The 20,504-nt window shown below is 42.8% G+C and overlaps 1 protein-coding gene across 5 annotated transcripts in view; it reads left to right on the forward strand.

Annotated features, from left to right (window-relative positions):
* Positions 1-255: 255 nt before the first annotated feature.
* The window catches only part of slc39a10 (solute carrier family 39 member 10), a 22,109-nt gene continuing 1,860 nt past the window's right edge, over positions 256-20,504 (forward strand). Inside the window, exons 1-8 of one of the 5 annotated variants that reach the window (XM_035523008.2) lie at positions 341-496; positions 13,669-15,036; positions 15,228-15,396; positions 17,510-17,685; positions 18,617-18,790; positions 19,195-19,315; positions 19,463-19,744; positions 19,882-19,962. In XM_035523008.2, coding sequence (XP_035378901.1) covers positions 13,690-15,036; positions 15,228-15,396; positions 17,510-17,685; positions 18,617-18,790; positions 19,195-19,315; positions 19,463-19,744; positions 19,882-19,962 — 2,350 coding nt within the window. In that variant the 5' untranslated portion in view covers positions 341-496; positions 13,669-13,689. Of the gene's footprint in view, positions 497-8,288; positions 8,473-9,579; positions 9,789-13,668; positions 15,037-15,227; positions 15,397-17,509; positions 17,686-18,616; positions 18,791-19,194; positions 19,316-19,462; positions 19,745-19,881; positions 19,963-20,504 lie in introns of those variants that run through there. The other 4 variants (XM_081720705.1, XM_035523009.2, XM_035523010.2 and 1 more) reach the window with 4 other exon arrangements.

Consider the following 20,504-nt stretch of genomic DNA (forward strand, 5'->3'; position numbering starts at 1 on the left):
AAAAAATATATACACTGGCAAAAATTGTTAGGATTCAGTAGTTGTTCACTCAAACTCGCAGGCATTTTCGGATGTTTAGTAGCTGCTAAAAACCAAAACAGTACGTTTTCTTCCACCTACTTGAATCAAAGAGTTACGACACAGGCTCTTTCCTTATATACTCAAGCAACCCACGATACAACACAATTAGGCCTATTTAAACAGTTGGCCATACACTTCGCTTTCTACGTTTGTTAAAAGAAAACGACGCTACAAGACAACACTGCAAGGCCTCGGACGGGCTACCGGCGGAAGCATACGTCATCTTTGCAGGCGAGTCGTCGCTACGCAGTTTGCGCTGCCGCTGCTCTAGAACGCGCAGTTGCGCCGCGCCGAGAGCGTAAAGCGCTTGGAGAACGGCGCGTCCTGACTGGCCTTTTTTTTGTGCGTGGCCGGTTGAGCGCGGAGTGAGTTTTAGTAGCGCGCGGAGAGGGGATGCACACGGCACGCTCGTGAGGTAACGGTATAAAAAACGCCGTTTGTTTCCACACACTCCCACAAACATGGACCCGGGCGACCCAACCGCTCGGTTGTAGTCGTGGTTTCTGAAGCGTAAATCTGAGCGATACGTGGTGGTAATTTCGAGGCTTTGGTGTGCTCTCGGTTAAGGCAGACATTTTCTTGTGTGGCGTATTATGGCAGTAGCGTTAGCGAGCTAGCACGCGCTAGCTTTGCTCTTCTCAGTGCGGCTAGGCTAGCTGATTAATGGGCTACATGGCGGCTGGTTCTAGTGTCATATAGCCCGTGATATGGTGCTAGGAAGGACAGTAAAGCTAATGTGGGGGTCATACGTATGTGTAGCTGTGTTTGCTTCTTGCTCTGGTGTGACTTTACGGGGCCATTTGAAATTGGCAAGTTGTCTCCGCATGTTTAACAAGATGTAAAGCTAATGTTGGCCAGCTGCCGTTAATTTTTTGCATTAGCTAACCCTTAATAACGGACGATTCTCCACCATGGATGGCGTTTGTCGTTGACTCGTCCCAGTTGCCCTCATAACAGCTAGCTAGAGGTAAATAAGAGTAACAACACGTAAGGTATCATACGAGCCAGTACGCCAACAGTTCTGGGTGTCGCGCTGGTTAAATACAGCTAACCTAGCTCAGTTCATCTTCATGCTGTTTTACCCACGTGTATAATTAAAGCCCAGAACTACAACAACGTGCGTTGGGGTTGCCTCGCACAAATCTGCAAATAAATAATTTGGTTAGTGTTGCAATGCCACTCATAAGTTTTCTAATTGTCGGATGAAGTTCTCCAGTCTTACTGCGCATGTTTGTGGAGTGAATTTTAATTATTTTAAACTTTTTATTTCTAAAAATTGCTATCCAGCTTTAACTTGAATGCTGCGAGTTAACGAGTAATTAGAGCAGATATAGAGATGAGTTAATTAACTAGCTAGCTCGTTGTTCTCGTTCAGGGGGCAGAATTATTGCATTTGGATAATCAGAGGAATTGGTGTGTTTCACGTTTTGTGCTTTAACGCCGCTTTTCATGCATCTTGGTGATCCGAAGCTGAAAATGTGAAAAGTTTTAGCACTGAGGCAAAAAGTAAATTTGTCTTCGCTCTTTTGTTAAATTGTTTTGTGTGTGTGTGTGTATATAAAATAAACTTGGGAAAACATAATCCGTTTAAGCAATGTCAGGTTATATTGTGGGTATTGTTTCATTACAAACGTTCAGCAATTGGCTAGGTGAAATCATTTCTAAAGTATAAGGCTGTGAAGTTGAATCGGATACTATGAGGAACAAGGGACATCTAGGTTCACATGTCTAAAACGTAGACATTAGTCAATCCAGTTAATGAAGTCATCAGTAAATGGGGCACATACATCATGCTAATGTGGACGTTAGAGGATCCTGAGTATGTTTAACTGTAGTTATAACACTTTATTTTAAGGGCATTACTTCAAGACATCAAAAGGTTGTGGCTAGTTGCCATAGATTTGTAAAAATGTATGTCATGAAAGTGTTTTGTAATGGAAAAATAGTGGCCACTCGAGCTCTGACTGATTGCAAACCTGGCACTTCAGTTAAACACAGCCACACATGATTTGAACCTCTGCTTTTGTGTAATTTGTCCCTATTGCTTCTTGTCTGATGGCAATCAAACTATAGCAAAACCCCTGGTTATTGCACACCTTAATCGTGTAATCTTACCTGAAATATCGTCAGAATTGTACCCTGGTTGACACCCACATTTCCTTTTTTTCTTTTTTCTTCTGTTTACTGTGGTGTTCTCCCCGTTTCCTCCTTTCATTTGGTTTCTTTTTCATACCGTTACTATTGAACAACTAAACGAATAAAATCTTTGCAAGCATATGTAAACATCTTAATTGAGCTCCTTAATCCCTGCCCCTCATTTCTTACTGTGTGAGTTGGTCAATAATTTTTAGCTATAAAATTAAGTATTAAAACAATGTTAAGTACCATTTGGGTTATAAAATAAAAAAAACAACTGGTGATTGTCCTATGAACTTGCAGTTATTTTAGAAGAATGTTTGTTTACATAAACAAATGTACTGTGTCCTGCATCTGTGCCTAAATCCATTAAGTCTAAGATATTTGTAGTTGGTACATATGGAATTAAGTTGGTCATAAGTATTTTTCAAGCCTTGTCATTTTGGTGAGCCTTGGGCCAGGCAGCAACAGCACACCTGTGCTAATAAAGCCTGATTAACTGGTCTTACTTTTAGCAGGTGTGTTGGAAGAGGGAAAAATGCTGAGCTGGAGCTTGTTTGCCTACTTACTACAGGCTTCAGCACCAGAGTAGGGGCAAAAATATGCTTTGTATTAATTTTATTGCATATCCAGTATAATTAAAACTGTACTAGATATGAGCAGTGCAAACCATAAAGACAACAGTCCAGAGTGATGTTGGTAATGTTAATGTGGTACAATCAGGTTTGCAAGGTAGCAGAATAGGCTCTAGTTTAGAACAAACACACCATTCAATAGCTTGGCTTTTTTCCTCCTTAAGGAATAAGCACATCAGCCTGGTCATATGCGTAAAGTCGATTCATAATGCATGTTTGTTGGTGCACACGTTCTAGCTGGAGCATGGGAATGAGGTTGTACAGGGGCCCTGCAGCCCTGGACTTACAGAAGCAAAGTGATTTCCTTACCGAAGCCAATCTACATGTGCTACGTGGTACAAAGTTGTAGGATTTCTGTGTGCATATAGGTACAGTGGCTCAGATGCAGTCAAGCATCTGTCATTACAGGAGTCACGTCTCATCACTCCAGTACGTTCAACGCGCAAATATTGTCAGGCCCGGCCACTCAGAGCCAACACAGCCTCGGCTGTTTGCACTGAGGGCTTTTTGGGTATAAAGAAATCTGATGGGCATTTCTGACAGTAAGTGCTAGACCGGCAGAACGTGTGTGTGTGTACAGAGTGCTGTGACACTAACATGCATGGCACATGTAACTGAGCCCTTCTGCATCTATATTTTGTCCACTTAGAGTTACTGCTTCAGTTTTATTATTTTACACATCAGAATAAACTCATCAGAGAGACATACCTAATGAACTATTGGTGATTTTCAACCTGTTAGATTTGTGGACCTACATCTGAATTAATGATGCCAATTTTGCTCACCTCTCTTCCACCTAATGTCTGATCACTGCAAAAAAAGTAGTAAATAAATACATCTTGAATATAAACAATACAAAATACTTGTCATTAATGAGATTCATATAAAGGGTATTATTAGATCAATCAAACTTGTTTTATTTGTTTGTCCTGTTCCTGTTTTTTTTTTCCATCATAATTCACAGCACAGGCCATCACAAACCTTTGTAAAGTGATACTTAGCCCAATTATGCACGTTTGTGAGAGAAAATCAGGTTAAATCCAGTAGTAGGTTCTGGTGAGTACTTCACAGCACACTATGGTAAATGTGGTCGAAAAAGACTGATTGGTGAACAAGATAAGCAAGTTAAAGTGGCGTTGTAATATGGCACATGTGACCTGGGGAGGAAAAGAAACCATCATTCATCAATCCATGCGATTGGTCTGTCCAAGGTGTTTTAAGGTCCTTTATTGCACAGATGTCCCCTCCCAGGGTTGTGTGAGGTTATATAGACACGCGAGAGCTGATTAATTTTCTTGAAGCTCAGACTGAAAAACACTTTTTCACCTAAAGTATGGTACTACAGTTCCAGTATGAGGTGCAGGAATATCAGTAAAAAACAATGAACAGCAAATGACTTGTCCAGATACTCACCAGGTATTTGTCCTGTTGTATATTCATTACCTATCAAAAACAATAACTTGAAGAATGTAGGTGGTTCCTCAGTAAGAAAACAGAAACTCTAGTCTGTTGCAAAAATTACCAGTTTACTTTTCAAATTTTAAAGCAAGTAAACATATTTTCATCTGTTTATAGTCTAACATGAGTTGGGCAGTATCACCTCACAGTAGACTGCCACTGTTGCAGATGGTGGGAAAGTTGTGCTCTGATAGAGTATGGTTACCTGTCAATAGGGTTGCTACCTTTTCCACAAGCCAAAATGAGGCACTCCTGTTCCATTAGATTTCCATAATGTGTCTTCCACCTGAACTTTGTATTTTGACTTTGCCTGCCAACTTTTGATTGGCCTAAAATTGGCAGGGGGGGAGTTATGAGTGACATTAACTGAAAAGTACGATTGTGTTGTGTGTTCAGCTCCCCTGCGATTCGGGAGAACAGTGCAAATAAATGGAAAAATGGAATTCGAAATGGAACATGCAGACAAAGCCTAAAAACTGGATGGGTGGCAAGCCTTTCTGTGAAATGGCTTGTTAATAATAGTGCTTAGAAAATTGAGATAGCTGGTGTGGAAGAACCGTAGTCCACAAATGTCTTAAGTGAAAGCATAGGTCTGTATGGGATTCTTGAAGTGCATACAATCCACATTTGAGGAATTTTCAATGGGCCAGTGATTGCTACAGTGGTGTATGCATCATGACTGGACATTAAGAAAGTGTGATGAACTCCAGGGTGTTGGTACTCACTGCTTTCCATTTCCGCATGATATTGTATTTTCCCAGCACTACAGGATCTTACCATCTTGTTGAATCAGTGACTTTTTGAGGCTTAGTGGCCTGTTTCAGTATTCAGTTCCTTATCCAAACACTGGGTTTCATGACAGTGCAGACAGGGCTAGTTCATTTCCCTAGTTCTGCAGAGCCAGGAAAATGCAGGTTAAATTTCCCAAAACTGCTTTTGTAAAAAGAATCCCATTCAATTACACATTTTTGGATTTTCGCACTCTTTAATCATGATTAATCAACTCTATAAACTTGAATTATCTTCCTAATGAGTCCTCATGGTAGACATACACAGTACACACATATCTGCAAGCTTTTCCCTCTCGTATTTGGCCACTGGTAGCTGATTATCTTAACTTAAACCCTACCCTCCACCCACTCTTGCACACCCCCCACCCAACTCTCATGAGCACATGGAGCACAACCACTCCCTTTAGAACCCAAAATGCATTAAATCTCTGGATCAGAAGGGCTCAAGACTTATAGACTACATACCGCTTCAGAGGAGCAGCACAGCCTCCTCTTCTTACAGTCCTCTCGCCCCTGTCCACACAGGGCATTGGATTAGAGGTATGCCGCACTAGGAAGGTAGTTGGCAGGTCGGTTCCCCCCCCCCCGCATCTGATTCTGCCACTGTGAATGTGGGATGTGTGGGCCAGCCTGAGGGACCTCCCTGGCTTCTCGCCCAGGTGAACCTGCAGATCTACTGCTTATGTGTGTGGCCTTCATATTAAGACTCCTGTTCTTGTGAAGAGGGTTGTAGAAGTCAAATTGAAGGTGAGCGGCAAAGTGTTATAGATGGAGTTAATGTCATAAGGGAGAGGTGGTGTTTCCTCATGAGATTGGTATTAATGGGCAAGTTTCATTGTTCTTAAAGACTGGGATGCTGACTCTGTACATCATGTGATTGTGTTTACATTCTAAACAACGTTGGCTTGTTTGTCGTGCTGATGACTTCATCGTCTGTTGGCTGCCTGCATCTGAGATCAGCGTTTTACTTGTGAGGTATGGGACAGTTGCTCTATGATGTTAACACAGAGGTGAAGAAATGGGTTCAGTCAATGCAGCCTAGTTACTTCAAGGTAATGATATGGAAATCCTTTCCATCATTTTTTTTGCTTTTGAATTTAAGACTAGCTGATCTAAGAATTGATCAGTGATGCAGCTTAATGTCTGTGATGTCCATGGTTTTGCCACTTTTATTTGAGTAAAACACTCAGAACGAGTGCTTTCTGTGAGATCTCAGTGTTTTCTTTATACATTTTTTCCTCCATTTGAAGGTGCAGTAAAACAGGAGTTGAACCCACTGACATACTGCTGCTGGACTCCTCTTTTGGCACTGGCTGTTTAGATAGGTGTGCCTGTTTATTTTAAAGGTAGGAATGCCTGTTCGTGTGTGTGTTGGTTTTGGATTGAGAGGTCATGGTTATCTGGTCTTTGTTTCTCTGCTCCCCAGGCATTAGCCATTTCTTATTATGAACTGCTTGAACATCATTTAGCACTGCTCTAGACATATGCTCCAGTTTACTGAACATTTGAGAAGTTTAACAACATCCTGTCAGCTTTCCCTTCGTCACCTTAGCACAGTTCATCCAGCACGACCAATTTTATCACATCTTTATGGAGAAATATGGTTAGTAAAATTTTAATCTTGAATATCGATATGTGACAGGAGAGCCTTAGCCAGTTGAGGACATCTTGCACACCTTTCCTTTCCTGGTTTCATCCAGTTTCCCCTGACCATGCACACCCTGTGGTGTTCTCACAGCCATCTGCCGAGCTGAATCTCGATGTGTTGTCATCTGCTCATCTCTCGTGAACCCAAGGGCTTTGCTAACGTGTGCAGAGCAGAGCGGCCATTTAGAAAAAGCACTTGTATACTTTGGCTTTGTGTGTGGCAGCTACATGGTTTTTCCAGGCTGGTGTCGCGTTAGCTGGAAGTGATCCTGCTCAGACTGTGCTTGTCTGTTTCACTCATGCACAGGGCCTCTGTTCTGTGTGTTTACTGCACGTGCACAACATGTATTGTTCTTGTTCACACAAAAGCTAAGGTTGGCAAATGGCCAGATACCAGCACATGCATGCAGGTTTAAGGCCTGAGGTTGCCACCACACAGAAGATGCAGAGTTGTTGTTGGAAGTAGAATGAATAAGCAGCTGGTTTTCTTTTGATCCAGGGGGATGATGAAAGTGGTAATTGTGCAAACAAAGATGAATGAAAGGTGATTTATATGAAAAAGTTACATTTTAAAATACAGTTTTGCAATTTACATTGGTTAACAATTATATAACCAAGAATTTTGCAATATTTTTCCGTTGTTTTCTTATAAGCACAGGGCGGATGAATTAAAGCTGTTTTGGTTCCTCACACAGCTTATGGAACTGCATACAGTAGTATGCCATCATTGGAAATTTGATTTAATGAATTATCACTCTGATAATTGTTCAGAGTGGTGCAGGATGTTATGGCAGGATCACAGTGTTTGAGCAGAACCTTTTGAATTATCAAAAGCTTTGGGTAAGTATACTATGTTGACAATCTGATTTGCCAACTCAAATTTCAGGACCAGGCCTTACAAATTCATCAGATATCATTATAACACTCCCTTCCCCCTGTCATGATAGCACTATCATAGTTTGCTTAAAATATTATTCCCATTTGGCAGCTTCTGAATTCGAGTATTAAAAGTTCACAACTAAGGCAATTCAGTATATTTGATATTTTATTGACTGTGCTGGTGGTGGTAGAAAAAAATTAAGAGGTCTTCAAAGATGCGATGGTCCAAATGGCTAGTATAAGCAGCCTTCCTGTAACCCAACTCTGTCTAAAACTCTGTTTGGGTTACAGTAAGTGTCATTCCGCTCATAAGTTTTCTGCATGCATGGAATAATCTGCTGAGGCACAAACTGCCGATACACTCATGCCTGACAAAGGCAGGAGTGATGGCGAGACCACGTGAGGATCATGTGAAACGGCTTAGGGGTGCCCTCAACTCGCCTTGCACTCTTTCCCTCGGAAGATGAGCGCACTTCTTGGCCAACTGCACCTGAGGAAAGCACCCTCCCGCTGGATATTCCCAAATGACCCTCACTTCCCGTCCTGCCCCACTGTGTACACCCAGGTCCCGTCCTCATCAACGTCTCCGTTGCTCCTGTATGGCTATGTGAAAGCTTGGCCATCAGCTGTGTGCACGTCATGGAGCTTCTGCATGTCGCTGTCTAATGTCGCTGTAAATGGGGAAATGATGTCATGCTTTATTGCCGTGTTGCATCCTATTTATTACAATAGGACCATTCCTCATAAATCAGAATGCTTTTTGGTCAGTGTCGCTTAACCAGAAATGTTTCTGATGATTCTGGACATTGTACTTGACATCCATAGGAAAAAGCAGACTGTAGAAGGTTGGGCAAAAGTATTTTTTCACATTTTGTTTCTGTTTAAGTTAAAATAAGAGTGAAGTGCCAAGGAAAATGCTAACCTCACTTGGATCAGGACTGAGTGACATCCATGGGTCTTTGTCTAAACTATATGTGTGTTGCAGATAATTTAAATTTGAATACATTTTCTTAATTTTGAACAGTTTCAGGAGATGTTTGTCTCCAGATCTGGCTATCAAAGCAGTTATAGTAATTAAAAGGCATGTTAAGCTCTGTTAACAGGAGTTCAGCAAATGTCTGTGGTTTCAGCTACTGCTGTCTTTCAGCCTGCCTCTGTATGTTGGAGCTGCAGAAGTTGCCCTTTTTAAAGCAGCTAACTGCATTATGCAGGTTGTGGTTGTGCAGCCTTTAATGTGCACCTACCTGTCTGAGAAGCCCGAGGCTCTTCTATTCCCAGCCTTCTTGTGTGTCTCTGTGTATCTGTCCTGTCTGTCACTGGGAGGTGTGAGTGAACACACCCCTGTTTTGATTTGCAGTTGAGTTTAGAGAAGCAGCACTTGGATGCAACGAGCTTTTGACCCATGTGTCCCACCACAGTGTTTCTGAATGATCTGCATCTGAACACACAGCCTGCTCTGCATTTTTCTATGCATCAGGAGTCTTGCAATAAGCGTGTTGCAGCCTACTGTCTAGACTTCTAGGATTCAGCTATCAGGCTTTTTATGGTATGCATGTCTGGGTTAAGTGAATGCAAAAAAGAAATGGCCATAATGTCACAGTAGTTACATAGCTCCACTGGGAAATTTGGGAAGTTTATTCAGCTATCATTTTAGCACTAACCAGTTTTCCGGGAGTCTGGACAGATTCCAGTTTGTTTGAAATTGTCTCATGATATTAACACATGACTCTGGCAGTTTTGTAATATCCTTTTAAAAAGATGGGAAGGTTAAAGTGTCATGCTAGTAACAAAGAGTGCATTGAACAGGAAACACAGTCTTATTTGTGAGAGAACTTTAAAATGGGTTCTGTTATTGCCCTATCCTATCTCGTCCAGGGTTCAGAGGTCATTCCAGTTGCATGTTTATAAACACTTTCAGCGAGAGCTCAGAGGAAGGCTTGTAATTACATTTATGCTTGAAACCTGAACCCAGACCACTGTCACACTTGTTGGTATTCATATAACCCAGCACCCGGGAATCACAGTCTAAGGCTGGCGTAAGTACTACTTGTGTGCGCCGTCAGGAGAGGTGCTCTGAAGTTGGGCGGTTTATCAGATCCCTGGAAATTTTAAAACTCTTTTTTGCAGCATGTGAGATTTTGCTGAGCTCTACAAGTTTATGGTCAGTTTTATTTGTTATGCTCTACTATAACCTGTAAATAAATAAGCTTTTTAAAATAAAATCTATCTTAGAAATGTACAGATTTTCTGGACTGGTATAGAGATTGCTGTGTAAATACTATTTTACAAGGAAGTTCAAATGAACAAATATGATCAGATGATAAACTGAAGACCTTTCACACCTTGTGCTGCTTCTAAACGCCTTTCTAAACTCCCATAGAGATATTGCACCATAAATCATAAATCTGTTTAGATATTATTCATTTCATGATTTATATCTTGCCTGCAATCTATGGCCTTTTTGTTGTTTTCCCAAGAAATTACTAGGATTTTCATTCAAAGAAATCTCAAGGTTTTGGTTCCGTAGTTCACTACGTAGTTCCATTGTCACGCATACACATTTGAGTAATTTCTGTTGTATTTAACTAGATGCCCATGTCTGACTGTCTGACTGTTGTGTTTTTCCTTCCTTTTTATTGCAGTCTTTCATAAGCAAGGCTTGTGACCCTTTTGGTCACAAGATCTTTCCACAGTAAACCAGCAAGACAGTCATTTTTTTGTTCCTCTTTTGAGCTCTTTGAGTTATTCATTGCTCTTTATGAATGTTTGATATGAAAATCTTGTCAAGCTGGGGAGGGTGTTTGCTAGTTTTAAAGTGATATCTCACAGTTGTGTTGATCTCTTAAAGCCCTCTCTCCTGCCTCACCTGCTCTAAAAAGTTGGCATCTCCCAACCAAAGCAAGGTTGGGTTCTAAAACTTAATCTTGCTCTGGTAGTTACTGAATTTAGAAATAAATGTAGGTTTTTTCATAATCACCCCTCCCCCCCAATGTCCCTTTGCTTCAAACCTGGCTACAAAACAGCAAATTTGAAATGCAGATCTGCAGAAGAAACCTAGTTTAATCATTTTGGCATCCATAATTTTCTTGGACAGAGCTATGTTGCAAGGCTCTCCAAGCTCTTGAGTTGCTGCTTCAAATTCCACATTGCATATACAATTTTGCATTCCACAACCTCGTTTGCAGTAGCTGTCTTTCTCATGCCTGCCTCTTTGCTCCTCTCAGCAGAGAGACAGGGAGCCTCTGATCTTGCCTCCAGGCTCTGTCCAGCTGATTGCAAAGGGTTGTGGAGGGAGTGAGCTCTTGCCCTCAGGCTCACTCCAGTAGCTCTGGCATCAGCATAGGTCAGAATGTTCTCTCTCCCATCCTGCACCAAGCCGATCAGGCCCCCTGGAAAATGCCTGGAGATCACCCTACCGGAACTATGCTGCTACTCCTGGTCCTTTGCTGTTTAGGCTTCTCAAGATGCAAGTCCAAATTGTGTCTTTTTTTAATAAAATGAGCTAAAACTAATTTTGAGATGTCATTCTTGGGATCTGTTGGAGCCACTTCTTCCAGTTTGGGGGCCCCAGCCCCAAGTACCCCTATTACCACTGGGATGCTTTTGTGTTACCTTTCTACATTCACTCTATTTCTTCTTTCAGTCCCTGGTATTTCTCCAGCTTCTCATATTCTTTCCTTTGGATGTTTCCATCGCTTTTTGCCAAATCTATTACAACTGCTTTTTTTTCTTCTTTTTATCGATTAATAATATAATCTGGTTGGTATACCATCATTTGTTTGTTGGAGATCCCACTGAATCTTAGCTTTGTAGTTCCCCACCACCACTCTGGCTTGTTTCATATGGATTTGTGGGGGTGGGGGGGTGTCGAGCTAATATGCCTTGCATATGTTCCTGTACTTGATCTCTGCTCCTGGATTGTGTCTCAGCTTTCCCTGCCAGCATCTTGCATCCTGCTGCTAGATGCTGGATCCTTTGCACATTCAGCATATTGGAGGGAGGGGGAGGGAGAGGAAGTTGTGCTGACATGTTATGTGCCTCCTTGTTGAATCTTCTTGGTTGAGTGGCAAGACAATCTGGCATGACTATCTGTTGTTGCCACAAACTATATGGGTTTGTGTTTTGCAGGCTAATACTTATTTGCCTGCATGGGAATGGTTAAGTCAGAATGTTTCTTCTGTACCTGACTGTCTTTGTGCTCCTTGGAGCTATACATTAAACAACTTATGTCGGGCATGGTCGCAATCTGTCCTTGATGGGCCTTGATGTACAGTGAAATGTCACCTGTTTACTCAACGCATGGACTGTTGCATCTGAAGACTAAGTCTCAGTTGCCTCCCAAAATTTACAGTGTGTCCAGCTCAGTGTTGTCTGTCGCCCTTGTTATGTTCACTGTGGCTCTCAAATTAAATTCTGCATATGTCAACACTGTTGCTGCACATATTCCAACCATCTGGTTAACCACTTGTTGCTGCGCAGCAAGATTGTATGTTTGAAGTAGAGGATTTTGCTTTAACAATTTTTATCTAGTAGAAATTATACTATCAAATGCTCCTTTCTCCATACAGTGATTTACTTATGGTGTGCTGTTTTGGGTCCAGTTGTAATTTCTGTGATAACCCTTGAGTCAATCTTTCAGAAATATTACATCTTTTAAAAGATGATTTGTAGTTGTATCTTCTACTGAAACCTGGTCATGATGGCTTTTTTTCCAGAGCCTCTTTGCCTGAGATATTATTATTAGTTGCATTTATATAGCACCTTTCTCAAACTCAGGGTCTCTTTTTACAAATATCACTTTCTTTTTTTTAACACACACACACTCACACCTGATGAGAAGCATAGCCAATTTGCTCACAGCATACTCTTGATCAGAAACCACAGCCCCCTGGGGGACTGCACTGGGTACAGGGAAAGGGAAGGTGGTCCTGGTTTTAACCCATCAACCTAACCTCCATGTTTTTGGACTGTGAGAGAACTGGATACACTGGCGGAAATCCATACAGGCACAGGGAGAACATGGAGACTCCACCCAGATAGGGAACCCAAGACCATAATGCTGAGAAGCAAACATGCTAACCACTGTACCAATGCTAGATGTCCAAGAATTTTCTTCAGTTAAATGATGACTGTTTTTGGTAATGATGAAACCACTAACATAACTGTTAAACTGGGACCATTATCAAGTAACACTGTTTACATAACTAAATCTTGGCGTTATCTTTGACTTTGATTTAAATTTGACAGGCAGGTACATGCAGTAGTATTTTTTTCAGCTGAGCTATTGTTTAACTTGTTCTATCGTATAAGGATATGGAGATGATGATGATGATGATGATGATGATGATTCATACCTTTATTTCTTCATGTATTGATTATTGTAATTCCCTTTATCTAGGACTTTGTCAGTCAGTCCTGTCTCACTTGGATCTGGTCCAAAAAGTAGCAGGTAGAATTCTGACTGGAACCAAGAAAATAGAAATGATCACTCCTGTTCTAACCTCCCTTTTACTGGTTCCATTTAGGTACAAAATACAAATTAAGGTTTTATTGTTTTTTATTGAAATCTCTTCACAACATGGGTCTGGGCTATATTTCTGACCTCCTTTGTCCACTTTCCACTAGTAGAGTTTTAACATATTTTACATCTTCATGTAAATATTCTCTGCACTTGTTTGTGATTTAAAAGGCAATCTTTTTTTTTTTTTAGGGCATCCCCCGAATTATGGAGCAGATTACAGTAAGAAACAAAAAAAAAAAAACAGTAGACATTTTTAAACCTAAAACCCGTCTTATTTACCCATACATGGGTAACGGTCTTCTAAAGATCAAGTCCTCTGTGGTTTGCTCTGTTGTTTCCAAAATTACCTTTATTGAGATTTCTTGATTTTGTTGTATAAATAAAAATTACTTAAGTTGTGGCTTTTCCCAACATTGTTGGAATTCTTATGCTGTCATTGGTACATTCCATGGGGAGTCTTCTTCTGCCATGGCACCTCTTATATTCATTGTCAATTTTTTTTATTTTATGTATCTCCCAGGGGTCTTGAAGCGAGAAGACGATGAGAGTTCACGCGCACACCAAGTTCTGCTTCCTCTGTGTCCTTACCCTCCTGTTCCATCAGTGCTCTCACTGCCATGATGGCAGCCACCACCACCACCACCACCACCACCACCACCAGCAGCATGATGACAACCACGAGCACTACGACCGCGTGCACAGCGATCTCCAGATATCGAAGGCGTCCTACACGGGCCTGTTGGATCACCCGGCGCCCAAGAGCCAGGGAGAGGCAGCTGAGCATGAGCAGCTGTTCTACATTCAGCAGCTGTTCCGGCGATACGGTCAGCAAGACCGTCTGGACTTCAGTGGCTTCCAGAACCTGCTGCTGAGTTTGGGCCTGGGTGAGGTACGGCTAGTCGGGCTGCAGCACGAGGACCTGGGCCACGACCACGTGGCCCACCTGGACCTGCTGGAAGTGCAAGAAGGCCTTCACTCTCATTCAGCTGGTCATACACACCCACACCCAAAGTCCCACTCCCCCCACCACCACCACCAGCACTCCCACGGAGAGGACCCAGGGGCACAGCCCACCAAACAGGGGTCCTGTAGCTCCTCAGGTGGAGCTGGACCCACTGTAGACAGCAGGTCGCATGAACAGCGCAGTCATGATCTCGACAAGGACAGCGACCATGATCATCACGGACACGAGCATGAACTGGACCTCGCTCAGACCCGAAATGCTGACCATGACCACACGCACACCAGCTATGAGCACTTACACGATACTGACCCTACGAGAGACGGTTACCAGCCTCAACAGCTTGACCACACAAACCCCCATGACCGCTCACATGACCATGACCAACAGGACAATGACAGTAAACAAGAACACAACGATCTCGGTCATGACCATGATCCTGGAATGCCTTTAGATGGCTCCCACAGCCACGGTGAGCTTGTAGATGAAACACAGCGCTTTCATCTACATGACCATCACCACCATCACAAGCACCCCCACCCTCACAACCACCACCACACTCCACACACCGCAGACCAGACCAGGCCTACACCGGCCACCCAGGTGTCCAGGCTCCCAAGTCCTGGAACTCCTGATTCCCAGTCTCTGACTTACACACGGTCACCTGCTGAAATGACCGAGGGGGCCAGAAGGCTGTCAAAAGATAGACGGCGCAATCGAAATAAAATTTCCCATGTGCCTGACGCTACAGTCATTCCTGAGGTCGACGTTAGCGGGAGTGACCATCACCATGATGACCATGACCGTGGTGACCATTCTCAGAGTCAGTCACGCAAGGGGAAAAGGGAGATACCAGAAGAGATGACCAGTGTAAACATCTCAACTCTGGCTGTACATTTTGAGGACATGGGGCACCAGCATGAGGAGGTAACACATGATACAAAGTTTTTTGTTTGTTTTTTTGTTTTTTTTCATGTGACCAGAAACTTCACCAATAAGTCATGACACATTACTCTTTAGTCTTTTTTTGGTTCTGCGCTATGACCTTAAGGTCCACATCTGGTTATTTCCTCTGTGTTTGAGCCTAACCTAGCGCTCTCTCTCTCTCTCCACCACAGTGTTTAAACCTAACCCAGCTACTGCACCACTATGGCCTGAGCCCTGATTCGCTCATCTCCCCATCTCAGTTCACGTACCTGTGTCCAGCCTTGCTCTATCAGATAGATAGCCGGCTGTGCATTCGCCATTACCACCAGGTCGACGTTCAGGAAACCCCCCCGCTCTCAGGTACCATTACATGCTAATAGAAATGGAAATGTACTTTGTTTATTTTTGCTTGGGCAAACTTACATGATCTGTCAGACATGTTACCTTAAGGTGGCTGTGTTATTAGAGTTCTTGAAAGGCAGTTCTTAGATTTGCAGTTTTCTCACACACATGGGCCCAGGAAAACATTAACATGCTTTTATCCCACGTGGGTTATCTACAACAAAAACCTTTTACTGCGCAAGCAATTCATTGAACAGCTTTGTTGACATCTGAGGCCAATGTGTGATGGAATCCTCTACACCACGTAAACAGGTTGTTAAAAATGGACCAAATGTAGTTTAGTGTTTGCTGGCTCAGTGGTTTACAACGCTGTCTGGAAAAAATGTATACCACAAATGGGACTGTGCTATAAAACCATAGCCAGAAGTTTGGGTTGTCCTGCTGAGATTTTTGGAAATGTTTCTGAATTTCCTGTATATCCACTTTATCAAGATGCTGTAACTAGCTGCAATAAAGTTTGACTTTGAACAAGCCAAAAAAGTGAAGCAAGCAGAACCTATGATGTGGTACTGTAGTAGGTATCCTGAACACGTGACCCTGTGCCAAACACCTTCACCACCTACTCAGTAATCCTGCAACATGCAGCAAATTCTGCGTCGCTGTATCAATGTTTAAGATCTATCAGCTTGCTGACAAGACAAAAAAAAGCAAAAAATAAATAAAAAAATGTAGGACCAGATTGACAGAATGACCTTGGGAGAAATAATTGTTTGGCATGAATAAAATTTAGAAGTAAGTAAACACCGTATTTTGTGTTTGGTTGTGTCTCCCTATGGAAAGAGATTGTGTGCCCTATACACTGTTTTTGTGGATGTGAATAGTGGAGAATGCTGGCCTCTTGCAACTTTTCTAAAAGTCATTAATGTAGGAAATATAGAGATTTGACTTGCATTTAGATAGAGAGGAGTCACTCAGAGGTGACCCTGACCCCAAAGTTAGTTTTCAATCTGACAGACCTTCATTAGGAACTTTTGTATGGTCAGTAGTGACTGTTTCTCAGTAGGGGTCCTCAGTAAGGATAGGAATTCACAGAAAGGTCTTTTGGTGTGGGAGTAGACTTAATCCAAGTCCATAAAATGGACATAGAATATTGATCTGCGTTAACAAGGCACCTGCTTCCTTAATCACTAGCCACATTTAGCCATACTCTTGTGCCTTCTCTGCCATCAGGGGATGAGGAAGTGTGGTATTTTTTATTTTTTTTCTTCGATTCACTGGACACAGGCCTGAGGATGCTATTTATTAGAGCTACATAATTAGCACTGTGTCTGATTATGATTGCTTTGTCCCCCTGGGATAGACTGAGCTTTCCAAAGAAGGGTGTGGACTGTCTACAGGCCTTTTTAAAATGGGTTTTAATTTTCTGTCTGCCGTGTCTGCCAGAGCCCCTTAGTTTTGGGCCAAAAATGCTAATTGAGATTACTCTGAGGGATATCATGATTGCTCAAATCAATTGTTCCCAGTGACTGATGTGTATCTTAATATACAGTCAAAGCACAATCAGTGGGAACAACTCTAAGCTTTAGGACTGTGTTTTGGCTGAGCACTGACTACAACATCTAGTAGAAATCTGAGATTGTTGGCTTTAATTCATTTTAGTAAATTAAGTGCATTGTTTTTGACCTTGCACGATTTGTGCAAACATGCATAGCTTGGCTGTATGCTGCGATACAGCTGTTACAGCTCATTGTGATAGAACAGGTTTTAGGTTTTTGAACAGCCCACTTCACTCTCTCCTAACTGTGATTTGCTGGCTCTAGGGTCATATTTTACTGTGCGAATAATGCTGTTACTCGGCAATAAAACACAGAAGTGTTTTGTGTCTGGATTGCTCGTTTCCATAGTCCACGAGCCACAAAGACTGTCCATGATGAACCTACGTGCCAAAAAACAAACTGTTCGCTTCATGTAGTTTCAAACAAAGTGCCGTGTGGGTCAAACACATTTGTGTGCTTAACTGTGCCGGCGTCCCCAACGGGAGCCTCCACTTTCTCCACATCCACACTCCTGTTGGAGGGCTGCTGTTGCTGGAGAGGACTGAGGCACTGCTGTTCTTCTCCCCCCGCACCAGTGTGGATCTGGGTGTGTGGCTTTGTGTCCATCACACTCATCAGCTTGCTGTCTCTGCTCGGCGTGGTGCTGGTGCCCGTCCTCAACCAGGCCTGCTTCAAGTTCCTGCTCACCTTCCTGGTGGCGCTGGCTGTGGGTACTCTGAGCGGTGACGCCCTCCTCCATCTGCTGCCTCATGTGAGTGCCGCCAGGCCCCATTTAATTCCCCGTGTCTCCCTGAAGAAGCTGGTTAGTGTGCATTAGTTAGTGCGGTCTGTATGTATAGTTTGTGCTCATCATTTTTACCATCCAGTATTTTATTTTAATTTTTGCATACAGCATTCTACACTCATTTTGGCAGGTTTTTGGGAAACTACGACCTCATGCGTACCCTCACTGGTCTCTTTATTTGGTATGCATCTCTTATAGGTGAGGCTGTGTATAATTACAGGCTCTGGCCCATCTGTTGACATACACAGTTTGTCAAGGACACTCTATCTTGTTCCTGACCAGATGTTAGTTGGGTTAGCAGTCCATTCCCAAAACAGAAGCATCACTGACATGCTAATCGCCTAGTGGGTGGGTGTTGAACATGTACGAGTTGATCAGGTACAGACGTGCTTTTGGGGTTTTCACGCATCAGGATCACTTTTGGGTTGTGTTTAGTTCACCATCCAGAAATCTCCATGCCAACAGTGGCCCTGTAATCAGAAAATAACATGTTAACACATGGCAACAGATGGGTATAGGCTCATCTGTATAGAAATAGAAATAGACAGATGGATGTACACCTGTAAGGTCTTTCTAATAAATTGGTGGGTGAGTGTAATCACTGTATAATTTAACACCTTATACTTGTACATTTATAATATATATTATGCATATATTATATGCTATACTCCATAGAGAATTCTAGAGATCAGCGTCAGGATGAAAGGAGTTCAGGCACGGCTCAGCTGTTATTTCCTACGTTTGGGATCCAGGTTTGAGCGGCAGCTGGCACATATGCTATCCCGGCTGCCCATTCCAGAGCAGGCAGGTGGTGAGCACCTCGCCTGTGGGTCCCACTCTGTTTTGCTGTGTACCCATGAAGTGTCTGCATCTGTGCGCTCTGGGGTTTATCTTCTAGTCTCAAGGAGGCCACGACCACAGTCACGGGGAGCACAGAGTTGAGGGAGAAGATATGGACCTGCTCACGGAGTTCGACAGTATGTGGAAGGGACTGACCGCGCTGGCAGGAATCTACCTGCTCTTCATCATTGAGCACTGCATCAATATGGTCAAACATTACAAAGACCAAGGGGTGAGTAATGCTCCAATACAGTAATATCATTACATAAGAGGCTATTAAATGGGATGGTTAACCAAACATGCTAATGTTAATATAAGAGCCCATAATCCACCAATGACATTATTCACATTACTAATTGGTGACCAGTACCTGTTATTTATTGTTACCCATGTTGGAATGTTTAATTGAGCTCTTCCTTTCTGACAAAAAAAATAAATAAATTAGCCAAGGGAATTTTATTAATTACAAGCAAACTAGCCAGGAAGTGTAAGGCAACTTGGAGGTGGGAATCCAACCCCACTCACAAACTGACCAGTAACAGGTATAGAGCTTTAGGTAGAAGTGGTGCCAAGTTGTATGACTTCTTTTTACATTTACAGCATTTGGCAGACACTTTTTCTTGATGTTCTCTACAGGGTCGCTTCTGTCGAAGAAAAAAGAAGAGTGAGGAAGGAAAGATTGGGAGGAAGTTGTCTGATCACAAGCTAAACCGGCGCTCGGACGCTGAGTGGATGCATTTGAGACCGTTGACTGAGGGTACGTTATTCATTCTTCAGAAAATTGTACAAGATTATGAAGCAGTAAAATGAACAAAATGGTCAAATAAACCAAGTTATTTTTAACTAAGGGTAAACATGAAAAGCAGAAACAGGAGAGCTGTGACATTTACCTCTCTGCACTCAGGCTCACACAACGACACCCAGCTTACCGAGGTCCAGCCTCCTGATTCCCCCAGCAAGACTTCGTTGTCCACGTCGGATATGGAGAACGCCCACCAGGGAGAGGCCGTGGCTGTCAAGGAGAATGGCAGGAAGGCCAAGGCAAAGAGGAACTCCCACCACGGGCACTCCCACCACGGGCACTGCCACTCAGACAAAGACATGCAGGATGCTGGCATAGCCAGCATTGCCTGGATGGTCATCATGGGCGATGGCATGCACAACTTCAGCGATGGACTAGCCATTGGTAAGCCTGACCAAGTCCTATAGTTATCTGTTCACCACTGGCGAATCAGAAGGATTCTCTTAAGAGGAGCCATTGCAAAGAATTTACAGAATGCCCCCCCCCCCCCCCCCCCCCCAACACCCCTCCTGTTCATACAGGTGCTGCTTTTAGTGCCAACATAACAGGAGGCATCAGTACATCTGTTGCAGTTTTCTGCCATGAGCTGCCCCATGAACTGGGTAGGTGTCTCAGCCAGGCCTCAGTTTGTACACGAAGATGGAGTGGAAATGGGGTGTGGGTGTGGGTGTGGGTGTGGGTGGGTGGGTGTGGGTGTGTGTGTGTGTAAACATGCGATGCAATTCCCTGTAAATCTAACTGGTGCACTGAATGTGTGTGTTGTTTATGTTTGGAGCTAGAGGTATAACTGTCCTTCATGGCGGTGTCAGCTACTACAAAACCTAAAGACATATCTGTGTGTGTTATTGCAGCAGCATAAAGCAGTAATGTTTATCCTACTGGTATGAGTAATGGCTTTTCATTACCAATGTTGCTTCTAGCATTCTGTATCGATCGATCGCCTCATCCCAGAACATCAGTGTAGTTATAAAGGCTTCCATTCATTTCTCTGCCTACTCCTCCCATCTTTTATGTACCAATGGGCGGAAGACAAACATTGGCTTAAGAGGGATGTAAATTAATGAATCAAATCTGAGCTACACCAAACAAATGCAAAAATATTCTTTGTAGTTTTTGGGTTACATGCCTTGAATGTCCAGTTATT

Source organism: Electrophorus electricus, chromosome 9 (assembly GCF_041902795.1).
Source record: "Electrophorus electricus isolate QZ-2024a chromosome 9, ASM4190279v1, whole genome shotgun sequence".
Lineage (NCBI taxonomy): Eukaryota > Metazoa > Chordata > Actinopteri > Gymnotiformes > Gymnotidae > Electrophorus > Electrophorus electricus.